At 41.4% G+C, this 11,186-nt stretch overlaps 1 protein-coding gene across 1 annotated transcript; it reads right to left on the bottom strand.

The window, feature by feature from the left end:
* Nucleotides 1–4,689: 4,689 nt before the first annotated feature.
* LOC110520396 (acyl-CoA-binding protein) lies at nt 4,690–10,623 on the bottom strand. Its single transcript, XM_021597686.3, has 5 exons — nt 10,124–10,623; nt 9,718–10,006; nt 6,780–6,897; nt 6,615–6,677; nt 4,690–5,211 (listed from the first exon to the last, which is right to left on the bottom strand). The coding sequence occupies exons 2-5, from the start codon at nt 9,724–9,726 to the stop codon at nt 5,138–5,140; spliced, it is 264 nt and encodes an 87-aa protein (XP_021453361.1). The 5' UTR covers nt 9,727–10,006; nt 10,124–10,623; the 3' UTR covers nt 4,690–5,137.
* Nucleotides 10,624–11,186: the final 563 nt, after the last annotated feature.

Genomic DNA, 11,186 nt, shown 5'->3' with positions numbered 1-11,186 from the left:
GCGTTGGTGGATGGAGCGAGATATGATGTCCCAGATGTGCTCAATTGGATTCAGGTCTGGGGAACGGGCGGGCCAGTCCATAGCATCAATGCCTTCCTCTTGCAGGAAATGCTGACACACTCCAGCCACTCCAGAGGTCTAGCATTGTCTTGCATTAGGATTAACCCAGGGCCAACCGCACCAGCATATGGTCTCACAAGGGGTGAGAGGATCTCATCTCGGTACCTAATGGCAGTCAGGCTACCTCTGGCGAGCACATGGAGGGCTGTGCGGCCCCCCCAAAAAATGTCACCCCACACCATGACTGACCCACCGCCAAACCGGTCATGCTGGAGGATGTTGCAGGCAGCAGAACGTTCTCCACGACGTCTCTGGACCGTCACGTCTGTCACATGTGCTCAGTGTGCAACCCCCACCTGTGGATGTCGGGCCCTCATACCACCCTCATGGAGTCTGTTTCTGACCGTTTGAGCAGACACATGCACATTTGTGGCCTGCTGGAGGTCATTTTGCAGGGCTCTGGCAGTGCTCCTCCTTGCACAAAGGCGGAGGTAGCGGTCCTGCTGCTGGGTTGTTGCCCTCCTACGGCCTCCTCCACGTCTCCTGATGTACTGGCCTGTCTCCTGGTAGCGCCTCCATGCTCTGGACACTACGCTGACAGACACAGCAAACCTTCTTGCCACAGCTCGCATTGATGTGTCAGCCTGGATGAGCTGCACTACCTGAGCCACTTGTGTGGGTTGTAGACTCCGTCTCATGCTACCACTAGAGTGAATGCACCGCCAGCATTCAAAAGTGACCAAAACATCAGCCAGGAAGCATAGGAGCTGAGAAGTGGTCTGTGGTCACCACCTGCAGAACCACTCCTTTATTGGGGGTGTCTTGCTAATTGCCTATAATTTCCACCTGTTGTATATTCCATTTGCACAACAGCATGTGAAATGTATTGTCAATCAGTGTTGCTTCCTAAGTGGACAGTTTGATTTCACAGAAGTGTGATTGACTTGATTGAGTTACATTGTGTTGTTTAAGTGTTCCCTTTATTTTTTTGAGCAGTGTATATACATGTAGGCCTAACCATTGTTGAGATTCCCAATCCCACACCATTACTAATATATACATGTAGGCTCACCCAATTATTGCATGAACAACTCTTCACTACTGAGAAATGTTGTCTCAAACTGTGAGAAAGCAGTGCAAAGCTCAACATGCCTCCTGAACTAATATGAGCTAATCATTGCTACAAAAAGTATAATGATCTTGTGAAACTGCCAGATGCATTATGCAAGAAACGATAAGCTACAAATGCCAAGTGTTGTTTCTCAGTGACCATTGGCCCCGGAACATGGTGCGAGGTGGATAAAAACAACCTGGAAAATTGATAAAGTATTCTTCTTGATTTCTGAGTTTATGGGTCAAAGACGAGACGTGTACATTTGGTGTCCGAAGGCCATTCATTTAACATAAAAAGATAAATATGTATAAATATAATATTAACTCACTCAACTCTTACCCTTCTTTTGACCCAGAAATATTTGTGTTGCAAACTATTAAATTAAGGGAGTTATTGAGCTTCTAAGTGTCAAAATGTCCTTCAGTGTAACTGACCAGGTTAAAATTCTAATGACAAAAGTGTTTTTAAAATGTAGAAATTCATCCTAAAAATATAAATGAACACCCGTGGCATAATTGTATTAGTGTTTGCAACAATATATAGAATAATGGACAACATACTGTATCTGAAAAATATTTTAAAACTTGAATAACTTTTGTCCAGACTTTTGTGCTTCATCAATGTCATTCAGTATAACAAAGGTAAAAAGCCATTTTAACGCATTTCACATGATGGTAATCATGTGACAGTGTGTGACATCACAAAAAATACCCATTGAAGACCATCTATCAATGTGAGGAGGTGAGTAAATCTCTCTCAAATATTTGATGATTTCACCTTTTCACCCTCTAGTAACCTTTGTAACAAAAATGCATGTCCTTCAGTACAACACTACAAAACATAATTTTAATGTTATTATTTTATAAAAAGCTATATTCAATATGAAAAGTAAAAATAATCCTTATAGATCAAAGTCATTACTTTATATAGGTGGCCAAGGAACTGCCTGTTAAATATGTTTATGTATGAAATCTGTCCTTCAGTATCATGCTTTTGTCCAAAAGTTTCATGTTTATACCACGTCACCCGTTATGCTGAATGACAGTAGCATTGCTATCCCATGTTTTCACTAGTTTACAACATTTAATCATGCAATTCATATTTACTTGTTGTATGCATACTGAATATTATCATGTAACTATTTTATGGAATTTTAAGGTATTTCAAGGCACATTATCTTTATACTGTAGATGCCGTCGTCTAATAAGGAGAGGGCTGCACGGCCCAGACAAAAGATTAACGCAGATCCAGTTGCTTGGGAGGAAAGACTAGCCAGAAGAAAAGCAAGGTACTGTTTTCATGGTTTCACGCTACTGTCAGCAACAGAATAGGATATAATAGGATATAAAGCTGGGTGGTTAACGCAACATTAAGTTGCACTATTACACTGTAGTAATTTTTTTATTGCACTGCAGTTAAGATATAACTGATGGATTATATTAGTTAATATAATATTACACACACACATAATTATGAATTAAAAATGGATTGTGAATTATATTAGTTAATAGCTGCTTCACATTTGGGGCCCTTTATGAAAAATCAAGACTGTACAAGTTTGAATTGAAGTAGTTTGATGGGCATTTGATGTAGCTATTTTGTGTAGGTATCTTGAAATTGCATTTGTGTAAATTGCATTGAAATTTACAGAAATTGAGCAGTTACAGTGTAACAATGCATAATTACAACATGAACTATCATGTAATAATCGTGTAATAATGCAACTTAATGCAACGTCAAGTGCTGCCGCAGATTATAGTAAAGTGATTATTATTAACATTAGCAATGAAATAGTAACAAAACATGTCATGTTTGAGAAAGGGAGAGGGAGTTGATTTAACTTTTAAACTTTGATTAAGTGTTATCATTGTATAGCCTACTATTAATAGACTACTAATAACATTTAATGGATGCAAATTCTATTCTGTGCCAGTGTCATAACTATTACATTTTCGTTTTTAGCTATCAGAGAAGAAAGAGGATGTCAAACCTGATCATCCACCAATCTATACAATAACACAATCTGATGCTGGAAAAAAGAGGGACAAATTTAGATTAAATAAGAGGGGGCGCAGTGAGAAAAAATCAAACAAATTAATGTGGTGATGAACTTAACTCCTGTATCCACTGACGGAAACGCTTTTGAGCACCCCCCTGAACAACTTGAAAAAGTACAACATTAATTTGCACCTCCAGAGCTAGAACAACCACCTGAGTCCTTGACTCCAGAACTAGAGAAATCCCTTGAGCCTCAATCTCAAACACTGGAGCAACCACTTGCTTCCGCCACTCCAGAAAAAGTGAAAAAGGTATCAAAGCGTTGTAAGCGGTTGCAAAAGGAAAAACTAAAACTAAAGTAGAAAATTCTTCAACTGGAAATGAAACTAAAACAATCACAACAAAAAAGCAACAAATTACGAAAGGGCATGCAAAGGTCAAATAAATTAAAACGCAATCCAAGTTAAAAATACAGGCCACGAGGGAAAAAATATATATCTTTAGTGAGGAAAACACAGGTCATTGCATTTCTCAGTGGAGATGAAAATAGTTGCTTTCTCTCAGGGAAGACACGGTCACGCAAATGAAAAAGATTCAGAGGCGCATACTCATGAAATCTCTAAAAGAACTCCATACAGAGTACAATTCAGAGGTGGATGGGACACTCACTGTCATACAGACAGTTTTTACAACTGCAGCCATTTTACATTACAAAGCCGAAGGCACATGACCACAACACCTGTGCGTGTCTCGATCACGAGAATGTGAAACACATAGTTGACAGGTTGAGCCAAAGAGGGTTGCTGAAAACCTCAAGCGTTTCCGAGTTACTGTCTTCCATTATGTGATCTCAAGAACAAGCAATGCATGTACCGTGTTTGTGCAAAGTGTTGCTATGAGTGTCATTCAGTGTAACAAAATAGCGTCATAGAGTATAACACCAGTATTTTATATTAAAATACAATCACTTTGTTTTGTTGACTCAGAGACAAAACAAATCTCATAGGATGAAGAGAAAGATGTTTTCATAGATTTAGAATTTTTCTCAGTGCAAGGCAGGAAGGTTTTGTGAAAAACCTTCAACAAATTTTGAGTTGTACCCGTGACACATCAAATATGTGGTATTCAAAATAAAATGTCATTTTTTCTGGGTAGTTATATTCCTGCCAGTCTAGGCATGAACCTTGTGATTATGAAGATTTTTTTTTTTTTTTAAACACTTAGTGTTTTACTGAATTACATTTTACTAGGGTACATTCATATGAATCACAATAAAAATGAATTATTGGCTTTATTCTTGAATATAACGGCATAGGTGACATTCATTTTTTTGCTACTTTGAAAACCTTATACGTCTTTGACCCTTATACATTTTCTGAATATACAAATGTTTTGAATGTGCAAAGGGGCACAGTTGTGAGTGACAAAGTGTACATTTTGTGGTTTACTGGGTATGTGATGCAAGGCAAATTATATAATCTCCTCTCATAAAATAACCAAGCTTGACAACAGAAAAGTTCAAACAAATGTAAACTTTATGGAGGTTGTGGGCTGAACAACCAGTTGAGAACATTAACTAGGAAGTTGATGGTGGAGGACGGTTTGTCTCTGTACGTAGCGGTGGCTTGTTGGTCCTGTATTCTTAGTGCAATGCACAGTAGCAAACATTCCTGGGTAAAACGCATATGCCATTTGAGGTGTGCTTGATTTAGGTAGTTCTGTACAATGGAACCATTTGAATAGTCCATAAAATGCAAACTCCAACCACCCTTGCACATACCTCAGCTAAACCAAGTTACCTCAGCTAAACCAAGTGCACCACTAGAATTACAAAGGATTTGACATATGCATTTTCCCCAGGTCTTGTAGAAACGGGCATACTCATTGGGATTAAGGCACCTCACAGGGATGAGGTGTGGGCTGGTTCTACACTGCCAGCGGACGGCCCGGTCAGTCAGTCATTTCTTAGACTCCGTACTTCCCTTTCAGTTCCTCTACCAAGGCAATGTACTCCTTCCTGGCATCCTCTTTACTCTTCCCTATGGGAGTCAAGTAAGAAAAGGAAAACCCATTTAGTTAAGAATGAGTTACTGTTTAAGAACTGTCTGTCTCAACCAGTATACTTTATGACAGTGTAAATGCATTGAGCTGAGGAGATCCACAGCTGTGTAAAACTGATCCCCTAATTTAGGTGAAGCTCATCACTAAGCTCTGGGACTAAACACCTCCCTCTGCAACTGGATCCTGGATTTCCTGACGGGCCACCCCCAGGTGGTAAGAGTAGGCAACAACACATCTGCCACGCTGATCCTTATCACTGGGGCCCCTCAGGCGTGTGCACTTGGGCCCCTCAGGGGTGTGTACTTGGGCCCCTCCTGTTCACTCACGACTGAGTGGCCAAACACAACAGTGGTAGGCCTGATCACTGACAACAATGAGACGGCCTATAGGAAGGAGGTCAGAGAACTGGCAGTGTGGTGCCAGGACAACAACCTTTCCCTCAATGTGAGCAAGACAAAGGAGCTGACCGTGGACTACAGGAAAAGGCGGGCCGAACAGGCCACCATTAACATCGACGGGGCTGTATTGGAGCAGGTCGAGAGTTTCGAGTTCCTTGGTGTCCACATCACCAACGAACTATCATGGTCCAAACATACCAAGACAGTCGTGAAGAGGGCACGACAAAACCTTTTCCCCCCTCAGGAGACTGAAAATATTTGGCATGGGCCCCCATATCCTCAAAAGGTTCTACAGCTGCAACATCAAGAGCATCCTGACCGGTTGCTTCACTGCCTGGTATGGCAACTGCTCAGCATCTGACCGTAAGGCGCTACAGAGGGTAGTGCAAACGGCCCAGTACATCACTGGGGCCAAGCTTCCTGCCATCCAGGACCTATATAATAGGCGGTGTCAGAGGAAAGCTCATAAAATTGTCAGAGACTCCAGTCCCCCAAGTTATAGACTGTTTTCTCTGCTACTGTACGTCAAGAGGTACCGGAGCGCCAAGTCTAGGACCAAAAGGCTCCTCAACGGCTTCTACCCCCAAGCAATTCATAAAAATTGCCACCGGACAATTTACATTGACCCCCCTCTTGTACACTGCTGCTACTCAGTTTGTTTGCTACCTATGCATAGTCACTTCACCCCACCTACATATACAGATTATCTCAACTAGCCTGTACCCCTGCACACTGACTCGGTACCGGTGCCCCCTGTATATAGCCTCGTTATTGTTACTGTGTTACTTTTTATTATTACTTTTTATTTTAGCCTACTTTGTAAATATTTTCTTCTTCTTGAACTGCACTGTTGGTTAAGGGCTTGTAAGTAAGCGTTTCACGGTAAAGTCTACACTTGTTGTATTCAGCGCATGTGTCAAATAAAGTTTGATTTGAGCAGTGCCCTCTACAGGCTAAATGAGGAAGGGCTACAGGAAACACACCTTTCTCCTTCTCCCAGGCGTCCCATTTGGCTTTCCCAGTGAAATCCAGCACCCCAGGACAAGCTTCAGAAACAAAGAAAAACACACACAATCAAATGACTATACAATGAGATTTCTAGAAAGGAGGGGTATCACAAAGCACTGGAAGGACGCCGACTGGCTTACTGGTGTTGATGTCGCCCACTTTGGCCTGTTTGAACAGAGCGTAGACCCTGAGCATCTCCACATCTGCTGGCTTAGCCTTCAGCTGCTTCACCTCCTCTGCAGCCTTATCAAAATCCACCTGGATGGAGGGGAAGCAAAATATGCACATGAAAATTGCTGCTCCCAAGTTAAATCAGTTATATGATGGACAGGTTCCTGTACAGTGTCATTAGAAAATGGCAGCAACCTTACAGTAGAATGAGCAGATCTATGTTTGAAAAGGGTTAACCTTTCTAGGGCAGGGGTTCCGCTAGCGGAAAGGCAGTGCGCGAAAGGCAGCGCGCGAAATTCAAAAATATTTTTCCGAAATATGTAACTTTCACACATTAACAAGTCCAATACAGCAAATGAAGATAAACATCTTGTTAATCTACCCATCGTGTCAACATATGAATATGTTAGGTCATAGCCAAGTCAAAAAAAATCACACAGCAATTTTTCCAGCCAAAGAAATATAGATAAAATGAATCACTAACCTTTGATGATCTTCATCAGATGACACTCATAGGACATCATGTTACACAATACATGTATGTTTTGTTCGATAATGTGCATATTTATATCCAAAAATCTCAGTTTACATTGGCGCGTTACGTGCAGTAATGTTTTGATTCCAAAACATCCGGTGACTTTGCAGAAATACTGATAAATAAATATTCATAAAAGATACAAGTGTTATTCACAGAATTAAAGATGGACTTCTCCTTAATGCAACCGCTGTGTCAGATTTCAGTTGCTCATTGGTAAGTGCATTGATCAGAAAACCAATCAGTACCTGGTGTGACCACCATTTGCGTTATGCAGCGCGGCACATCTCCTTCGCATAGAGTTGATCAGACTGTTGATTGTGGCCTATGGAATTGTGTCCCGCTCCTCTTTAATGGCTGTGTAAAGTTACTGGATATTGGCTAGAACAGGAACACGCTATTGTACACATCAACCCAGAGCATCTCAAACATGCTCAATGGGTGACATGTCTGGTGAGTATGCAGGCCATGGAAGAACTAGGTCATTTTCAGATTCCAGGAATTGTGTACAGATCCTTGTGACATGGGGCAGTGCATTATCATGCTGAAACATGAGGTGATGGCGGCGTATGAATGGCAGGACAATGGGCCTCAAGATCTCATCATGGTATCTCTGTGCATTCAATTTGATATCGATAAAATGCAGTTGTGTTTGTTGTCCATAGCTTATGCCTGCCTAAACTATAACCCCACCGCCACCATTGGGCACTCTGTTCACAACGATGCAAACCTATCACCCACACGACGCCATCTGCCCAGTAAAGTTGAAACCAGGATTAATCTGTGAAGAGCACGCTTCTCCAGCATGCCTGTGGCCATCGAAGGTGAGCATTTGCCCACTGAAGTCGGTTACGATGCCGAAATGCAGTCAGGTCAAGACTCTGGTGAGGACGACGAGATGAGCTTCAATGAAACTGTTTGACAGTTTGTGCAGAAATTGTTTGTTTGTACAAACCCCGTTTCATCAGCCCTCCGAGTGGCTCGTCTCATCTCGCAAGTAAAGAAGATGTTTTTTGGAGATCCTGGGATGGTGTGGTTACACGTGGTCTGAAGTTGAGGCCAGTTGGACTTACTGCCAAATTCTCTAAAACAACATTGGAGGTGGCTTATGAAATTATCTGGCAACAGTTCTGGTGCCAATTGCACGCTCCCTCAAAACTTGAGATATCTGTGGCATTGTGTTGTGTGACAAAACTGCACATTTTAGAGTGGTCTTTTATTATCCCCAGAAGAAGGTGCACCTGTGTACTGTCACTAACAGGAACGTAAACAAATGTGTTAACAAAATTTGAGATAAATACGTTTTTTGTGCATATGAACAATTTATGGGATCTTTTATTTCACATGTTGCGTTTATATTTTTGTTTACTATTCTAACTAGCAACAGTAAGCTAAGACCCCGATTGAGGAGGGGAGGGGCTATCGAGAGGGGCGGTCCGTGGGCCTCCAGTTGCCCATCCATGAGCCAGATAATCACTGGAGCGATTGATAGAGTCAGTGCTGGCATAAATTGAACTTTGATCTCATCTGGGTCCATTTTTCTTAGCCTACAGGCAGTAAAACCACATCAAAGTCATGATGACATTATATTATATTGAGCAACTTGAGCCCAGAATGGCAGAACATAGAAACTGGCCTCAAAACCTTCGTTCCGGGCGCTTCTTGCCTAGAGTTATCCTGTTATGATGAAATAATTTAGCATAACGCCAACACTTCTTCCTTCATCCTATAACTCCAAACCAGCTATACGCTAGTCAACGTTTGCTATAATAACTTTAACATGCTTCTTCTCACCATGATAATATATAGGCAAGCAATGATATACAACCCAGGAGCGTGTATTTTAGTCCACACACAATCAGCGCCTTGGGCTATGTCGAAAGCCGCTCCACACCCTTAAAGCAGGGTGACAGTTGTGGCAAACGCAATCCCCTAGTTTGGGAGTGAAACCAGACATTGAGCTGGCAAACAAATTAAACGGGGTCGTTTCATCGGCTGGGAGCATGGGAATGGCTCCGCTTAAAAAAAGGCAATAACCGAGTTAGCGGAATTTAATTCAAATTTGATACAAAACTGACGGGGACAACTAGTGGTGCCAAGTCAAGTGCCAGCTCCTTAGAATTTGTTATACTAAATTCAAAGCAGGTTGGCTAAAACAATAACACTCTTTTGTTATAGCTTATTAAGTAGATAGCTAAACACCATTACGTTAACAGTGCTAACGGTAATGTTAGTCGACAAAGCCAAGTTGACACATTTTAGCGAACCTGCACTTGAAACTGAAAATCACCATAATAATATAGCTTTGCATGTCATCATTGATTATGGTAACTACAATATAATACCCAAAACAATACAAATTCGATACATACCTCAGACATGATTTAAAATTCCTTTAGAAGACCCTTCGTATAGTCCTAGAACACTACTGGAGTCCAAAGATCAGAAATAACGGAGTAGACAAAAAAATATGCTTTAGTATGAAGATGTCTAAACTGCTTCTCCAATAGAAATCCCCGATCGGGCCAGAGATACTTTTGAGGAGATGGGAAACTCCAACGCATGTTGTGGACGTTGCCCATGCGTTGTCAATGGGACGCGCGGTGCATTTTGGGCAACGCGCGCTCTTCAAGGAGTGAATGGGAGTCAATTGGGCGCTAGCTAAAGAAAAGAAAACAATAGCATGAATTTACTCAACAAGAAACATTACAAATCTGTTCCGAGATGTGAGATAATTAACTTGTTATCTGTAATATCGTATAGCTTTGGAATCATTACATTTCGTATTTTAGAGGAAAATAGGCAGGTTTCTTGACTAATGCCGCGTTCACAAAAACTGGGAATTCGGGAAAAAACGAGCTCCGACTGGGAAAATCGTTTTGAACGGTCACCCACTCGGAATTCCAAGTCGGATACTAGGGTATCTTTCTAGAGCTCCGACTTTCCGAACTGAAGATCACTGACTTCAACCGGCGCAAGACGACCGTTAGACCTGAAGGCGTTTCTCTGCGCATGAGTTTAGCTAGCCAACGTACCCATGACATGACCTTACAACCGTGATCGGGGAGTTCTATTGGAGAAGCAGTTTCTACCTGTCTGCGGTATCACGGTGCTTTCAAGACAACCGTGATACCGCAGACAGGTAGAAACTGCTTCTCCAATAGAACTCCCCGATCACGGTTGTAAGGTCATGTCATGGCTACGTTGGCTAGCTAAACTCATGCGCAGAGAAACGCTTTCAGGTCTAACGGTCGTCTTGCGCCGAACTGCGCATGTGCAAGCCGTCAAATCAAAATGCACTCCTTCGATATTAAGTCGTTTTGGAAGAAAATAATAACGTTTGTCACTTTCACGAGGTTGGACTACTAACATGTTCAAATACGTAAGAAACTGTCTCGAATATAGGTTGTGCCTTTAGATTTCGAGAAAACTAACAACTAAGGAATACTTTTTCACTTCGCCATTTGACTTCTCAAACCCCAAACCTGGTCTGCTTCACAAGCGTTCCCGGAATTCTCGCAATGTTTCTTCTCTACTTTTAGAAACTCTGATCATTCCCTGACTTTGAAAGAAGGTATTGTGTGAAGATTATTTTAGCAACCGCGTGCTGCACCACATTAACAAATATTGTATACCAAACAAAGTTAAGGAAGTGCACTTTAACATTTTACATAAGCTATATCCATGTAATTCTATGATATCCAAATGTGTGGCAATTGATGATGTAAATGTACATTTGTGTCCGAATTTTGGGAAAACTTTGCAAAATACTTATTTACCATTATGAACACTACCTATGTTTTTGGCATGAAAGATATATGTTACTATTGCAATGATAACA

The sequence above is a fragment of the Oncorhynchus mykiss genome, chromosome 3 (genome assembly GCF_057628025.1).
Source record: "Oncorhynchus mykiss isolate SJ-2025 chromosome 3, ASM5762802v1, whole genome shotgun sequence".
Lineage (NCBI taxonomy): Eukaryota > Metazoa > Chordata > Actinopteri > Salmoniformes > Salmonidae > Oncorhynchus > Oncorhynchus mykiss.
Note: the sequence above shows the minus strand (reverse complement) of the source record. Positions and strands in the feature narration are given on the sequence as shown.

What these genes read in the sequence shown, in the direction of transcription:
- LOC110520396 (XM_021597686.3), bottom strand. An exon ending in AGTGGGCGACATCAACACCA is followed by an intron (nt 6,678 to 6,779) that starts GTAAGCCAGTCG and finishes TTGTTTCTGAAG; the next exon opens with CTTGTCCTGGGGTGCTGGAT. An exon ending in CGCCTGGGAGAAGGAGAAAG is followed by an intron (nt 5,212 to 6,614) that starts GTGTGTTTCCTG and finishes TGACTCCCATAG; the next exon opens with GGAAGAGTAAAGAGGATGCC.